Source organism: Miniopterus schreibersii (genome assembly GCF_964146895.1).
Source record: "Miniopterus schreibersii genome assembly, chromosome: 2".
NCBI classification, from domain to species: domain Eukaryota; kingdom Metazoa; phylum Chordata; class Mammalia; order Chiroptera; family Miniopteridae; genus Miniopterus; species Miniopterus schreibersii.
Window position 1 is genome coordinate 103,509,222 of NC_138102.1, and position 17,752 is coordinate 103,526,973.

Here is a 17,752-nt window from a genome sequence, read left to right on the forward strand (position 1 = left end):
GCGTTTTTATATTGAGATGCTGTAATAGGGATTGCACATTACAGTAAAACACCTTTGTAGCCTGTAACAGCAGGCCAGGAGGTACTATATGTTAAATGCTTTATATGCATGAAATCCTCCTAGTAACTTTATAAGGTGGGCTCTGCTAATTACCTGTAACTTTCAAATGAGGGAGCTGTGGTTCATAGAGGGCAAATTACTTTTTCTATATCTCACAGCTGGTAAGTTGAGCATTTGGATACCATTTCTGACTCCCAGTTTTGTGTAACCTGATTTTTTCCCCCCAGGAAGCTTTTAAAACTCTTCTTTTTCCAAGGTGTTCTAAAACCTCACAGTTATGTTCCTTGGCGTGTTGTTTTAAATTCTCTCTCGGAAGCTCAGGTCTCAGTTTGGGAAGTTGCTTCTCTGTCTCTTTGGTAACTTCCTCTCTTTTATTAATTTTCTTTGTACTTTTGTGTGTATTACTTGACAAGTTGGGCTTCCTAGCATAAACCTCCATTTTTCTTAATTTTCTCTCCAATTTTTCATCTTTCTATGCTTCGACATGTCTGTAAGTCTCACTTCAAGGTTCACGGTAGGGGGGAAAGATTTCCTAAACCTCACTTCCAATCCATCTCTTAGATTTTTTTTTTTCTATAATGTTTTAAAAATCCAAGAACTGTTTCATTTTCTGAACTTTTTAGACAGCTTTCTATTCTTGGGTGTGGTGACTTAGTTCTCTGAAGATGTTAAGGATTTTTAAAAAAGAGTTCTTGTGCTCCCCACATTAGTTATCTTTTTGCCCACTTTCTTCTTTTTCTGTTTACTTTGTTTTTTTGTTTTTCATGTCTTTCAAATATCTGATTCATGGCCTGCCTCTCATACGTAAGAATGAGGTACTACAAACCTGTTCAGAAGTTTGTTTGTATACATGAGTGATTGCTATCTTTGGGTTCTTCTTTCTGTTGTAATATTTAATATTTGTCCCAATGTGTGTGGTTAAGTTCTGGCCAGGATCCAAGTATGGGAAGAGGGATGGGAACACCTCACATTTTGTTATGTAGGCTTTACTTAATGCACCTTTTTTGGGGGTGGGTGCAGGGCTTCACCCCCAACCACAGCTGTTTCTGTAGCCCAGGTTAATCCTCTTCATAGAATAAACTTTTTCTTCAGGGTGAGGGAAGATATGGGATTATTAACTAAACCATATACAGATATTCAGTCAGTTATTTTGTTTTCTGTTATATCCACACTCAGGCTTTCAGAGGTACCAAATCCTGAATCTATTTGGGGTTTTGCTGCTCAAAATACCTGCTTCTTACTGACTCATAATGATTTGGCAGCTTTCTTTGCTGTGGTAAATCAGTTATTGTCAATCTGCATTCATTTCTCCAATTTTTATTGATATCTCTACTCTATTTTTGTCTCTTTTTCCATTCTCTTTGACCTTTTGGTTTTACACATATTAAATTTCTTTATTAGAAATTCAAGTTGGCTTTTAGAAGGGAGCCAGAGATAATAAGTAAAACTTTAAACAAAAGTTCCTAATGTACTTTTCATAACAAAGTCATAGGGACTTATGACAGGTTATGGCCTTTATTTGACACATCCATGTTTGTATATACATTATTAATCGGAAATCTGTGCAAAAATAGATATTCAGTGCCCAACTTAACAAATCAGGAAGTAGGTCTGAAAAACATTTAATAAGGTAATCCTCATTTTCTTCTATTTTATTAAATTTTGATGAGTTTTTGTATGTATAAATTTAAAATATGTGAATGCGTGAGTTTATGTGTACACTTTTTCCCCTTGATGATACTGTGATTGGAATATTTGGGTAAGGTTAAGTTGCAGTTGGTATGGATGAGACTGGATAAAAATTAGTATATGGATCTAAATCTTTTTATTTTTTTTAAAAAAAGACTTAAAACAACAGTAAATATCTAACCCAATATTCACTATTTCTTATAGATATTTTTGCCCTCTTAGATTGACTATGTTTTAACCCAAATTTGATTTGAAACTCATTTTTCTCATTTTATGTCTCATTTTATATAAAGATTGCTGATTTCTAATTAGAGGTCTGAAAGCCTTTGGAAAGTAAAAGTTCTAATGTTGCTTGCTACTTAAAAAAATCCTGTTCTGCACTTACTGACTGATCTCTTACTTGAACTTGAGTTGAAAGTATCTTGTAATCTAGGGCACAGAAGGCAAGTATCTTAGTAGGTTACATGATAGAGAATTGACCAGGTTGCTCCTAAGGACCCAAGATTTTTTTTTGTCCAAGTAGGTAAGGAAGCATTCAGGTTTCTTAGAAGAGAATATTGGGAAAAATTAAGTAACATCAAGATATTGAAATAGTATGTAATTCAAATAGGATTTCAAAGTTAATGCCTTCTAATTGTCCTGCCAACTTTGAAACAGCACATTTGAGTTTAACTTTTTTTTTCTTTTAAGCATTTTATAAGACATGTTTTAGACATCTTTGGTTAATTTGTTTTCTCTCTTTTTGAAATTAGGCTGCCATTTGTCGATGTAGTCAGCCACTGTCAGGATTCAGTGCCAGGTGCTTGGAAGATGAACATTTGCTTCAAGCCATTAGTAAAGCCAATCCAGCCAATCGCTATATGTATGTGGTGGATACCAGGCCCAAAGTATGTGCCTTGAATACAGTACAGTTTGTTAGTTTAATTATCTTTGTTACTTTAATTAATGAGAGTTGATTAATTTTTCCACATTTAATGTACTGAACCCTAGTTTTAAATGAAAGAAATCAATCTTTTAAAGGATAGCAGCTTAGGAGACCAATTTCCCAGTAACCCAGAGGGTGATTTTTTATGTTTTCTAATATATATAAATTTAGGAAAGCTGAGTTTTACTGTGAACTATTGATGGTGTAAAAGTATTATGTTATTGTGAAGAAATACTAAATAGTGTGGGTGTTGTGAAAAATTAGAAATTCAATTAGAATTTTCAGTTGGCAAAACACTTTGTGATAAAATAATGGACCTTAGCCCTCACTGGTTTGTCTCAGTGGTTAGGGCATTGGCCCATGGACTGAAGGGTCTCGGGTTTGATTCTGGTCAAGGGCACGTACCTTGGTTGCAGGCTCAGTCCCTAGCCCCAGTGCGGAAGACAACTGAACAATGTCTCTCTCACATCTAAGTTTCTCTCTTTCTTTCCCTTCCATTCTCTCTGAAAAGCAATGGAAAAAATATCCTCAGGTGAGGATTTAAAAAAATAATAATGGACCTTAATTTGAAATATGCAAGAAAATAAGGAAAATACATAGTGAGTTAACTTAGGAACCATTGAACTAGAGAATTATAAATAGTGAACAGGAAATAGTTGTTCTGTTAGCCATCCATTGTGTAAGGTTAAATTTTTATCATTGGGACAAATGTCACAATCCATTCTTCTTTCTATAAACACAGTTAAACAACCAATTCATATAGGATCCTGAAACTAAAGTAATTAAAATCCACAATGGTAATAGCTAATATTACTTTTAATTTTTATTATAGCATCGTGTGCAGAGCTGGTGGGCTACACAAAAGGACATTGGCAGAATTATAGTGAGGATTTCTTCAAAAATCTGGAATGATGAAAAAATAAGAGAAAGCGATGAGAAAAAGCGAGTGAGCCACATAGACAATTATAGACAGCTTTTTTGAAAGGAATGGTAGCTGTTTTAGAAGTAATTCTCATCATTATGCAGTCTTACAAAAGATAATGGAGAAAACATAATAAGATTAATTTGAGTAAATTAAGGATATTAAAAATTAGAGACTGATATTTGGTAATCTTTATTTTGTTAAAAGACTTTTTTAGAAGTCAAGAGTGTTGGTGATATTTCTTGTAAGAAAAAATTTATTTCCTTGTATAATCTGGGTGGATTAATGGATTAGAACTATTTTTAGGTGCTATTAGATATAAAAGATGATTGTAATACAAGACTTTCTGAATATAAGGTCTGAGGGCAATTTGTTTCTCAGGACCTAATATGTCTTATTTGTATAACTGACTTCAACAGAGAAAATATGTCTTTCTTTAATTATTTTGTTTTACTAGCTAAACTTAAACTCAAGCAGTAATAATGTGGAACATTTTAAATATCTATTCCTTAACCTTAGTAATCATAGGTGCCGAATAACCAGTGAGTCAGTAATTATAATTTAACTGTTTTTGTTACCAACCTGGATCTCATTCCACTGAATGACAAGCTACTATTTCTTTCTAAAATTTAGATTCTGTTTCATCCAAGTTCATAAGAATATTTAGTAATTGTAATAATGTACTATATGAAATCCTAGTCTGAAAGAATTAAACATGGCAAATCTTAAGTGAACCTCTGAGAGTATTGATCCTAAACACCAAAGGTCATGGGGCTACTGGCAGTCTGTTTTCTCCATGAGGAACAATTTTTTTTTGTGTGTCCCAATTCTTGGAGCTGTATCAAGCTAACAGATTATGTGCAATTTTATATACTGCGTGGGCCTCCAACAGTCTCTAATATGGAGGACCTAAAATAATCTGACATTTCAGATCTGAATTTCAGGATCCCTGTGGCTTTCTGAATGATCAAGTGCTCTACCCTTGTTCTGAGGTGAATCTCATAGGTTCATTCTAAAAAATTAAAATTACCCAGCTCTGCTCATCTCTGAATCATTTAGGATTTAGATAGGAGATCTTTCTGGTTTTAGATTTTGAAATATTTTAAACACCTAAAAACCTAAGTGAATTAGTTTCATGAATTATTTGTGGGGAACTTCTTGTTTGACCTTTCAGTTATATAGCAGTCACATTGTTTCTTTATATATGAGACTTTTACTTATTTATTTTTTATATGTTTTTATTGATTTTTTTAGAGAGAAGAAAGGAGAGGGGGAGAGAGGGAGAAAGAGAAAGGTCAATGTGAGAGAGAAACATATGCCCCCCTTATGCACCCTGCCCGATAATCAAACCTGCAACCTGGGCATGTGCCCTGACCAGGAATTGAACCCTCCACCTTCTGGTGCACAGGACGATACTCAACCAACTGAGCCACACAGGCCAGGGAGAGACTTTTGCTTATTAAAAAAATAGTAGCATATTTAGTTGTAACAAGTTCCTTTAAATTGTCTGCTAGCTAAAATGTAGTTTATTTAATGTTTTCATGAGATTTTGGTAAGTTATAAGATAAAAGCAATTTGTCTCTAAATTTCTAAAATTTAAATTTTTAGCTGAATGCAATGGCCAACAGAGCAGCTGGGAAAGGTTATGAAAATGAAGACAACTATTCTAATATTAGATTTCAATTTGTTGGAATTGAAAATATTCATGTCATGAGGTCCAGCCTTCAGAAGTTATTGGAAGGTATGATTTTTGCTTACCTTCTAGTCAACTTTGTTTCATAGAAATACGTTGCTAGTCAAACATTTAAAAATTTTAAATTATGTAATTTGAAATTTTTTAGTAGTCACATTTTAAAAAGTAAAAAGAAACAGTTGAAATGAATTTTAATAATATACTTAACCTAATATGTTAAAAACATTATGTTAAACATAATCAATTTAAAAAACTTGTAATGATATATTTTACATTTTTTGCCTTTAAGTCTTAGACAGTTTATATTTATAATACATCTCAGTTTGGACTACCTACATTTCAGGTGTTCAATAGCCATATTTGGGTAGGAGCTACTGTATTAGACAGTACAGTGCTAATGGTTTTACAAAAAATTACTATTGTTAGATATTCTTGATTAGTACAGTTAAGATTAATTTATGATAATGTTCTATTTAATTTTATTAAGGTATTTTTCTAGTCATGGTATGGAATTTAAAAAATTAAAATATCAGACTTTTTAATTAAACACTTGCTGCAAATTTTTAAGAAATGAGATAATGCGTTTTTAAGCACAGGGAATGACAGCAAATGTAACAAAGTCTGTGGCGAGCTCCTAGCAGCGTCTGTTCCTCGTAAGAGCCTGGCCTGTTTGCTTTGCCCTCTTCTCTCCCCTTCACCCGGCTGTGGACAGCCCCGAATAAGAAAAATGGAGACCGCAGCCCGTTCTAATTGAAATGCTTCTTCCCCCTTTCTAGTTAACGGTACCAAAGGGCTTTCTGTCAATGATTTCTACTCTGGTTTGGAGAGCTCAGGATGGCTTCGCCATATCAAAGCTGTCATGGATGCTGCAATCTTCTTAGCCAAAGTAACTCTTTTTCGCTTATGGTTTTAGGGTTTGTAATGGTTGGGAAGGAATGGATTTATTATGTTGAGTGCTGGTATCTTTTCTAGTCAGATAATTTTTATTATGCTTTACCTCTTTAATGTGGTTCACTTAATTTGAGCTTTAAAAATACCATGTAGCACCTCATGGAGGGACTTAAAAATTTTTTCAGACACTTTGAAATAGCATTTTTGTCTTTCTTTTTGTTTGTTTGGTGTTTTGTCTTGGGTTTTTTTTAGAAATTGTGTTGTGACAGCATTATCAATTGCAGTGCTAGCTCTTCTTTGTAATGCAGTACTTCTTAATGATTTTTGAGTAAGTGGTACTTATTGATTCGTTTATAATGTATTCTGCTAGAATCTAAGTATGGGATCTTTCTTTTCAGGCAATAATGGTGGAAAATGCAAGTGTGTTGGTACATTGTTCTGATGGCTGGGATAGGACTTCCCAGGTTTGTTCCCTTGGCTCTCTTTTATTGGATTCCTACTACAGGACAGTCAAAGGATTTATGGTAAGGAGTTACAGTAAATCCTCAATTTTGCGGACCTTGATTTAACGGGCAAGATTTCCAGTCCATATGTCATATGTGAAAATTAACACCCTGTTGATTTTAAAATGCTTTTAACCAAGATTTGCTTATAGTTAAATTAACAGGTTATTTTTTGTTATTAATTCACTTTTATTTATTTATTTATTGTTAATCCTCACCTGAAAATATTTTTTCCATTGATTTTTTTAGAGAGAGTGGAAGGGAGAGAGAGAGAAAGAGAAACCATGGATGTGAGAGAGACACATCAATCCGTTGCTTCCCCCACTGGGGCCAGGGATGGAGTCTGCAACCGAGATATATGCCCTTGACCTTGAAATCGAACCAGTGACCTTTCAGTTTGTGGGCCAACACTCTAACCACTGAACCAAACTGGCTAGGGCATTTACTGTTATTTTTAACAAATTTTAGTGAATAGGCCATATGTTGGAAGAAAACACTAGTAATTTCGCCGACATAAATAAATATTACGTATCTACAGCTATAGTCTGCGTATAGTCTACATATTTAAATCCAAGAGTCACTGCTCGTAAACAATGTTTGGGGAATGATTAGCACATGATTACACAGCATTGCTCAAGGTAATTGGTTCTGTTGTCTCATAGCGTGACTTTCTGTAGCAGTTTTAACACCTGCTGCCTGTTGTGGGCCGACTGATGTTCCCATGTGTGCTAAGCTATGTCCCAGCCATGTGCATTCAGTGACTGGTGAATATACTCATTTACTAGACCTATTCAGTATAAATTTAAAATTACAATAATACATATAGAAAACTTTTCTGTGAAATTGAACTTTTCTTACCTACCTAATTTTAATTACACAAATTATGTAAGTAAAATCAGGTAAACTAATCTGTCAATTTTTTTAACATATGCATTCAGAAAACCTGCTTTTATTATATAATGGACATTTGGCGTTAATGGACACCCCCTCGCCCGAATTAGTTCGTTATATCGAGGTTTTACTGTATTTGGCTAGACCAGTGTTCCTCCCATAGGAGTGATTTTGTCCCCCCATGAGACATTGGGTAATGTTAGCAGACAGTTTTGATTGTTACAGCTAACAGAAAGGGTGCAACCAACATAGCTGGTAGAGCCCCAGCATGCTACTAAATATCCTATATTGTACAGGACAGCCCTACAACAAATTTATCTGGCCCAAAATGTCAGTAGTGCTGACTTTGAGAAACCTTGAGTTAGACTGATTTTCATTTGTCCCACCTCTTTGACAAAAAGTTTTAGATTTAAAAGTTTGTTTTTCTAAAATGTTACAATAGAAATATTCAGTATTCCCCTCATATTTATCTAACAAATGTAAGTAATATAGTAAAACAAAGCATAAATAAGAATACTTAAAAATTATATTCTCTAAGAAACGTTCTGTTTCAAACTGCTTCATTTGTTAATTGTAATTACATGTTAGGAAGCATGTTTTTAATCTGAAGATTAAATTTCTAGTTGAACATATTTTCTGCTTTGTGAAGCTAAAGCCCTGGCTTCTGTTTTGTTTGTGTGTTTTTTAAATATGTTTTTTATTGATTTTTAGAGAGAGGAAGGGAAACGGAGAGAAACACCAGAGAGATAGAAACAATGAGAAAGAAACATCACATTGATTGGGGGCCTCCGGCTTGCCCCCTACTAAGGATTGAGCCCGTAACTCGGGCATGTGCTGTGACTGGGAATCAAACCAGCAATCTCTTGGTGCATGAGACAACGCTTAATCCACTGAGCCACACTGGCTGGGCTTGTTTGTTTCTAATGTATGATCATATTAACTCATCTTTTCAAAATTTATATCTTAACTTATGGCAAGTAAATAAAGAGATGTGAGGAAGCTTTCCTTAGTTTAGAATTATTAAATATGGTGCCCCCTTAAAGTGAGGGTAGGTTTAACGTCACTAGATCCCTTTTGGCACTATTATTTTGTGGTGCTACCATTGAATCTGGGATAGGACAAATGGGAGTGCTGTTAATAAAATAATGTTCAGCTTACTTTTGAGAGTATAAGGTAAGGAATATTTTCTTTGCCATGTTTGGCTTTAATTGTTTGTTAGACATCCAAATTAAATCATGTAACGCATGACCCTGGGACAATGTGAGAGCTTTCCAGGCAAAAGGGGCAGTGAGACCTAAAGCATAGCTCCTTTAGATGCCTACAGGTAATGTGTGATGGATGGGATTAAAGGTGAGTATTGGGGGCTTGGGCCTTGGGTGCAGAAGAATATAGTGGAATGGGGGCCTGAGGAAGAGAACCTAGAATTTGGGTAGTGAGAGGCATTAGAGTGTTTTAACAGAGGAAACAGTAACTTGCTTTAAAAAAAACACAGGTTTGATGTGTTGAAGGAAGAGTGGAGTGGGAATGGAGGCTAGGAGACCAGTGTAGGGACTGTTGTGATAAATCAAGAGTTTTTCACAGATCGGATGTGGAATACATAAGAGGAGTCCTCTTCTAGGATCATTTCCAGGCTAGGAATTCAGTTGTCAGGATGGATGGTCCTGTTCTGCTCTTCACTGAGATAAGCAGAGGAATAAGTTTAGTGAGAAAGATTTTAAGTTTTAGATGTTGGTGTGTAGAACGCCAGAAGGCTCATAGTAAAATCTGAGGCTTCAGCCTGGAGGTCCTGTGCCTGGAGGTCACACAGGTAGGAAAGTAGTGATGCTAAGACTTGAGTCCATGCAGTGTGATTCCAGAAACTGCATCTTCACTTGTCCCATTATATGTCCTTCTGATAAATTTAAGACCAAGTCAGAGAAGCTAAAACTGGCAATTTGGACTGTGAAAAGAATATACTTGTTGATTATATATGAAATTATAAAGTATATTAAGTACTAAAAAGATATGTTGTTTAGGTTAGTTAGGTTGAAAAAAAATTAGAACCCTATTATTTCAGTGAAGTTGTGATAGAAAACAGATACAGTCCATTCAAGAGGTTAGTTATTGACATTTGAATATAAACTTTTCATTGGCCTCTTTATCATTTTTTTAAAAAGATTGTTTTTAAATTGATTTTAGAGAGAGAGGGAGAGAGAGAAACATCAATTGGTTGCCTCCCACTGGGGACCGAACCCAAAACCTGGGCATGCGCCCTGACAGGGAATTGGACCAGCAACCTGGTGCATGGGACAGTGCTCAACCAACTGAGCTATACAGGCCAGGGCTCGTTATCATTTTTTAAGTATTGTATAAGTAATGTACAAGTAAGTGAAAAGGTTTAAAACATAACTTCAGTCTACCACCCACAGTTAACAACTGTTAACATTTTGATTTACATTTTCTAGCCCCTTCTCTTGGCAAATATCATTATACATACAAAAATGTAAATGCAACAGTGCTTTATAACATATACTTTTCACTTAAAATGTAATAAATACAATAGAAATAATTTAAATTATAAGACTCCTGTGTTTCTTTTTATGTATCTTCAGTCTTTGTTAAACCAACCTCTAATCTAGGTTCTTGCTATCTTTTACCTATAATCTTAAAAATTTTTTTTTTTAGTTTGCAATGTGTAAATGCTGTTTTTAAGATAATAGGATTTAATCCATTATAAACAAAAACATTTGAAAGTTATAAAATGGATTTTGCTTTTTCTCATTAAGGTTTTAATAGAAAAGGATTGGATCTCCTTTGGACATAAATTTTCAGAGAGGTGAGTCACATATATATACACATATTTTACAAAATTAGAACAAATAGTTTAGAGTGCCAAAACATTTATGTTTTTAATGAACTCACATGTCCAGTGGGAGGTAAATGTGTGATACGGTTTTTTGTATGACAATTGATTTAATTTTTTTAGTCATTTGTTTCAGTTCTCATATCTTTGTTAGTTTTCATGGCAATTTCTTACCTTCCTGTTTGGATTGTAGTAGGTAGAAGGTAATTGACTCTTTAAAATTGTGGTTAAAAACTTACGTATAAATTGTTTCAATAAAAACATTAGTTTTTTAAAGCCAATGGCACAGTGTTTTAGGATTTTTTTATTTTATTTTTTTTTATGTGTGTTTAAATTTAACAACACCTGAACAATTGATTTCTTTCAGAGGCATTTTTAAAAGCTTGTACTTTTCTGTGGGGGGTTAGGTGTGGCCATTTGGATGGTGACCCAAAGGAAGTCTCACCGGTGTTTACTCAGTTCTTGGAATGTGTGTGGCATTTGACTGAACAGTTTCCACAAGACTTTGAATTCAATGAAGCGTTTCTTCTTCAGATCCATGAACACATTCATTCATGCCAATTTGGAAACTTCCTCGGAAATTGTCAGAAGGAAAGAGAAGAACTCAGGTAAGATGATTTGATTAGATGGGCTCTTTTCTCCTTATCTAGGGTCTAACATAAAGTATAGTTGAACCGAATAAAATATCTTGACATTATGAAATAGAACTGAATCTTTTGGTAAAGATTTTATTGTTTGTATTTTGAAGCCAAGTATGTTCTGAATATTTCTCATACCCTCAGGTTAATAGTAGAAATACTTTAAAAGAAAATTTTTATTGATTTTTATTTTCAATTAATGCCAAATATCCTCATAAATAGGAAGATGATAATAAAGCACATGTTTTCTTGTAGTCTTTTCTAAGAACACATCTATTGGCTATCTTAGGGGTTGTGGAAAAATGAGCAGATTCTCCACCTTTTCACCTGTATCCGCATCTATTTTATGTTTATGTGGTAAATATACTGTCTAAAACAATTCTACCCTATTCCCACCCACTTAACCTACTTACTCTTAGATTTGCAGTGTAATTGGCATTTTTAAACTCTTGAGTAATGTCCTGATTTTTCCTAATTCCATTTTTTTGTACCCACTCACACTTAAATTTGGCTCTGCCCTGTAATGCATGCCATTCCAGCCCAGATACGGGGGCCAGGAGAGTCAGGCCAAACAAAAATACATTAGTGTCTTATTCTGTGTGCAGTGGACCCTTGAATAACTTGGTAGTTAGGGGCACTGGCCATTGTACAGTTGAAAATCTGCATATAATATAAATTGATCCTCCACATGCATGGATTCAAAAGCATAGTTTCTGATCATGGTTGGTTGAATCTGGGATGTGAAACCCAGGGATACAAAGGGCCAACTCTGTATTTATTGAAAAAAATCCACATCTAAGTGAACCCACACAGTTCAAACCTGTGTCGTTCAAGGGTCAGCTGTATGTGTGTGGTGATTTGAAATAGGTGTAACGTAGACAAAGATTATGAAATCGTGTGAACTAGGAGAGGAATCTCTTAAAGTAAGTGGTTTGAGAGAAAACAGTATACCTATGTTGTGTTCAATAAACATGGTTTTATTACATGATTATAAGTAGAAAAGGAGAGCAGAAGAATACAGAATTCAGAGACAAGGTGATGTTAGACTGTGAGTAGAAGGAAAAACTAAAACTTGAATCTACTTGCGAAAAAGCTGCCTGATTTATAAAACTGAGTGTTGGCATCTATGAGAAAGATCCTTATGTTTCTCTCATTGTATAAGGTTAAAGGAGAAGACTTACTCCCTGTGGCCGTTTCTTCTGGATGACCAAAAGAAGTACTTAAATCCACTCTACAGTTCCAAATCCCAGAAATTTGCTGTTTTGGAGCCAAATACAGTATCTTTCAATTTTAAGTAAGTTTGCATCTTTGAATATTTGTATTCTGGTTTTTTTCCAAATACATTTATTTATTGAAATTTTTCTTTTTTGGGTCATAAAGGTTTTGGAGAAACATGTACCACCAATTTGATCGAACGTTGCATCCCAGGGAGTCGGTGTGTAACATAATTATGAATATGAATGAGCAAAATAAACAGTTAGAGAAAGACATTAAAGACTTAGAATCTGTAAGTATTCTGAGTTATCTAGTGTAATAGATTTAGAATATTAGTTTACTTCTTCACTTGTGTTCTTAATGTAAATTAGTATAAGTAGAAACCTTACAAGTACACATGGTTGCTTCAAAGTCAGATCTTTATTTTGAATAGGTTAGTTTGAATAATTTTCCCTGAATTTTAAAATATATTGAATTATCTGAAGTATATAAAAAAGCAGAGATATAAAATAATAAATATCAGGGTATGCACCAGCTAGCTTTGCGAGATTGTAACATTTATTATATTTATTTTAGATCTTCCATGTTTTTGTTTTAAGAAATGAAGCATGATATATTTGAAGACCCCTATATTCTTTCTCAGACTTCCCACCTACTTTCACTTAATTTGGTGTTAATTATTTTTGTGAACATTCATATACTTCTACTATGTATGTTTGTATCCACAGCAGCTTATGATACTGTTTTGTGTGAATTTAAATACTATTTTTATTTATATTGAAAAATATAAAAATAAAGTTTTTGTATGCGGTATAACGGGCAACAAGCAACATGAACGCCCATGTACCCCTCACTCAGCTAAGAAACTGCATGTTTTAAAAATATTTAGAGATTGACATACTGTTGTGCTTCATTTTGTTCAACATTGTTCTGTAATTTAGCCATGTTGATACGTATAGCTTTAATGCAGTTCTTTTGGTAATAATTACTGTATAATGTCTTGTATGAGGAGCTCACAGTCTGTCCTTTTGGCTGCTGAATATTTAAATTGTTTTTAGTTTTGGATTTCCATAACGATTGAAGTTAGATGACTTTTCATATGTTTGTTGGCCTTTTCTGTGAATGGCCTATCTGTTGGCATATCTGCCATTTTCTTATTGATTTGTAAGAGTTCTTTATATATCAGGCATTGATTCTTTTTTAGTTATATATGTCACAAATGGCTTGCACTTTCCATTTTATTTATGGTATGTTTTGTATAGATGCTTTGAATTTTAATGTGGTTAAATTGATCAATCATTATGTTTTATGCTTTTTTGTGTACTTTAAGAAATTTCTCTCTACCCTAAGACTTTTCTATAATCTTTTCCTTGCCATCATATATAACCAAAAAGAATTAATAAGTACAGACATTGTTATAACTCTGCCTTGCAGGCAGGAGTGTTCGTTAGTCATCCAAGTAATGACTACTTGAGTAAACTGTAGGAGGACTGTTAAAAAGAGGCAGGTGCAAGATACAGGTAATTCAAGACGATCCGTCTGCAGATCAGTTCAAGGATTTGGAGAGTGCAATACTCTGCCAAAGATTTTTAAATCTTCTGTTCAGTTTTTTTAAAAAAATTCTGTAATGTTTTTAAAGCCTGTTGTACTCACCTAACAAACTATTGTAGGAAAACCATGTAAGAAAGCTCTTTAGGAAATAAAATCTTTAGCTAAATAAGTGTGTATTTGTATTATTTTGTTGTGATCTTAGGGTGAATGTCTCATATACATTTCTTTCATTATAAAATGTTTGCTTTTCATAATTTTTGGGTAATGTATGCTCTTTTCATATATGAAGGCCTACTGGTCTTCTGCAGTTAAGTGTAAAGACTTAACCATTTTCCATTGCAAAAGTTGTAAATTTAGGATTCTCAACCATGTCTTATTCATCTGCACTAGATTTTACTAATTTGTTGAGATTTAATTTTGTATTATACCTCAAGAGAACATTTACAGAAGCTTCTTTTATTCTTTCATCTATGTATTTGAACATGTACTATGTGCAATTAATAATTTTTTTCAAATTTGTATTTGTTCTAGAAAATTAATAAACGCAAAAATGAGCAAATAGATGGAGTGCTCACCAAGGAATTGTTACAGCCGGTTCATCCTGAGTCACCTATCCTCAAAACCTCCCTGTGTTTTAAGGAGCAAACTCTGCTACCTGTGAATGATACTCTTCGAACTATAGAGGGCAGCAACCCTGTGGATAATCGTTATAGTGAATACACTGAGGAGTTTTCCAAATCCGAACCTGCTGTGGTCAGCTTAGAGTATGGTGTGGCAAGAATGACTTGTTAGACTCAGAGTATTTTCTGGACTGACTGTAGTGCTAGAAATGGATTATCGTGAGGATGATATGTGTGCATGACAAAAAGGAATTTGTCTAATAATGATCTTAGAGTTTAATAGTAGATTAATAGTTGAAGGAAGGAAAATAACTGCTCTTGTGAGAGACGTCCACCAGTGTAACTGCATTCCTAGCAAGGAATGACTTTGAGTTCTTTAAGAAACAAGTGACATTGACAAATTTATTCAAAACACAATTTGCATTGTATACTAGCGAATTGACATTTCTGTATGATTTATGTTATTAACAGTCAAACATGAATAGCCTTACTTAAGTATAATTTAATTGCCAGCAAACAAAACTTGACAAGGCAGTTCCTTAATAAATGATATGGCATGTTCTTTCAATTATGCAGCCGTGTAACTATGAGTATTTACATGTTTTACCTATAGTGATGTTTAACGTTGAAGTGCCATAAAAAGTATTTCTAAGAAAGCCTTAAATTCTCAGTTTATTCTTTACTGTTAGATTTTATAGCCTAGGGCAGAATTTTTTGTTTGGGTTTCTTTTTGTGAGCCTTGTTTTACCTGTAAAGATTGCTCTCATTACTGCAGGCCTCGCATGCTATAGTACTGCTATGTAAAAGTTCATATTTAGCTCATCCCACTTCCATAGTCAAAATGAAACTCTGGTTTTTATTCCAATACAATTGCTTAATACTACACTTGATGACTTATTTACAGCATAGATGATTGATTTTTTAAAATATGTATTAAGCACATTTGGCTGCTGCGCATGGATTACTGCATTCTATCAGTGAGTCTTATTTTGTGGTTGGCTTTATTCCTTTGATAACTATGTAGTTTTAAAAATACAAAGTTCTAAAACTTCTTAGAGCAATGAATATAATACATATATATTTTTAAACTGTTTTATCTTTCAATGAATTACTGCTCTTCCTAGAGTATTTTACTTTCAGTTTACCTAAACATTTTTGGATAAAAACAAAAGGGAAGTACAGATAGTTGTATTTTGCTTGGTTATATGAATCTTAAAGCAGTCATTTCTATATGGAATACTATTTTCCGTTAATATATAAGAAAAAAAGGAAAATGAAGGATAGCCTAATACAAAGTTAATATTTAACAAAAACAGCCTAACTGCTGGGAAGAGTTTCATTTTGCCATGTTTTTTAAAAAAAGCACTTGTAGTTGATAGTCTGCTGAGCTGGGCAACCCATGTTCACACAGGGCCTGGATGCCTGAGGTCAGGACTGCTGGAGCCAGCTGGCTTCAAAATAGAAAATTTAAGTAACATGGTGGCACAAGGTATAATTCAAGGGTACAAAGAAATCTGCAAAGGGCCCCTCATGCTTCTCTTTGTTATACCTGTATCTATTATTCGTTTTGAACATAAATGTCTTTTTCAAGTGGAACAAAAACTTTATTGTATGAGAACTTATCTAATCCCACTTATTTTTCCAATGCTTTTCTGTAACAAATTATGTAATAAGAAAAATAGTCCTTTTTAAGCAGTAGTAACAGAAGTCCACTGTATATAAAATATAATTCATGATATTTAAGCACTGGGACAGGAAACTTAATCTTTGTGACCACAAAGGGAAAGCTTTTGTGCCTTATTACTTGGTTCCAGTACTGATTGTGATTTTAGAATCTTCCATGGAAGACTTCTTATAGTCAGCTCTTTGGTTTATTATCTTATAGTCTTCAACTTGAGGCACATATATGTATGTTTATCTGCTGTCACATGGACCGAAAAATCATTTACCATTCTAAGTGACCTATACAGTATATATTGGCAAAAAGCAGATTGTGTTATGTCTTATAAAATTGGATTTACGTTCAGTGTGTTTGGGAATGTATAGCATGTAAATTATTTCACATATTATTTAAAGGTAATTAAATGTTCATATTTTACTTTGAATGTTTTGCTTTGGGAAAAAGCAAATGAGATCAAGTTGTAGTTGTTTTTTTTTCCTCACCTCAGCAAATGGACCTGCACCTTACACTAATCATAACAGAATCAGGTTTGAGCAGTTCATTTCCCAAAAGACAGTTGTTGATAAATAATAATCATTTTATACAAAAGTAATTTCCAACCTATTTAAAATAGGCACAGTGGGCTTAAAAGGTTCAGCACATTTAGTTGATAATATCATTAAATTTTCCTTTTGTGCTCCTGTCACTTCTTGTTACAATCAATATTTTGTCTTGCCCTTACCAGCTTGTTGGTGGAAGACAGTGCCCAATGAGCGTGTACGTTCAAGGCGAAACGTCTCTTCAAAGGCAGATCTGGGTGTAAACACAAGGAGAAAAATGATTGGCAGAGAAGAATATTTGTTTTATTTGGGGGTGTTTTGAACAGGTTAGCTAGGCTAGAAATAGCTCAGGGCATCTTGACTAAATAAAGATGAAAGGAAGTCTTCCCCCGCACCCCTAAATTCTCTTATTTGGTGGGATAGCAGGGCAGGGCAGTAGGATTAGGATAGCGTAGAGCAGTTTTTGGTTCACAACAAAACTGAGTGGAAACTCCAGAGATTTCCCATGTGTCCCTGCCCCCACACATTCATAGCTTTCTCCTCTATCAACATCCCCCACCCAGAATGGTACATTTGTTATAGTTGAGCCTACATTGATATATCATAATCACCCGTAATCCATAGTTTACTTTAGGGTTCTTTTTTAGTATATATTCTGTGGGTTTGGATATGTTTAATTAAATGTTTAGTAGTACCATACAGAGTATTTTCACTTCCCTAAAAATCCTCTGTGCTTTGCCTATTCATTCCCCCTCCTACCCTCAGCCCCTGGTAACTACTGACCTTTTTACTGTCTCCATAGTTTTAACATTTCCAAAATGTCATATAGTTGGAATCCTATAGTATACAGTCTTTCAGATTGGCTTCTTTCACTTAGTAATATGCATTTAAGGTTCCTCCATGTTTTTTCATGGCTTGATGGCTCATTTTTTTCTCTCTTAACACTGCATAATCTTCCATTGTCTGGATGTAGCAGAGTTTACTTGTTCATTCATCCACTGAAGGGCATCTTGGTTGCTTCCAAGTTTTAGCAATTATTAATAAAGCTTCTATAAAAGTCTATGTACAAGTTTTTGTTTGGACAGAAGTTTT

At 34.1% G+C, this 17,752-nt stretch overlaps 1 protein-coding gene across 1 annotated transcript in view; it reads left to right on the forward strand.

The window, feature by feature from the left end:
• Window positions 1-16,574, forward strand: part of MTMR6 (myotubularin related protein 6) — a 31,812-nt gene extending 15,238 nt beyond the window's left edge. Inside the window, exons 6-14 of the mRNA XM_081129105.1 lie at window positions 2,502-2,636; window positions 5,205-5,337; window positions 6,066-6,175; window positions 6,579-6,704; window positions 10,340-10,389; window positions 10,824-11,024; window positions 12,217-12,348; window positions 12,435-12,561; window positions 14,352-16,574. Coding sequence (XP_080985231.1) covers window positions 2,502-2,636; window positions 5,205-5,337; window positions 6,066-6,175; window positions 6,579-6,704; window positions 10,340-10,389; window positions 10,824-11,024; window positions 12,217-12,348; window positions 12,435-12,561; window positions 14,352-14,612 — 1,275 coding nt within the window. The 3' untranslated portion in view covers window positions 14,613-16,574. The remainder of the gene's footprint in view (window positions 1-2,501; window positions 2,637-5,204; window positions 5,338-6,065; window positions 6,176-6,578; window positions 6,705-10,339; window positions 10,390-10,823; window positions 11,025-12,216; window positions 12,349-12,434; window positions 12,562-14,351) is intronic.
• The last annotated feature ends 1,178 nt before the right edge of the window (window positions 16,575-17,752 follow it).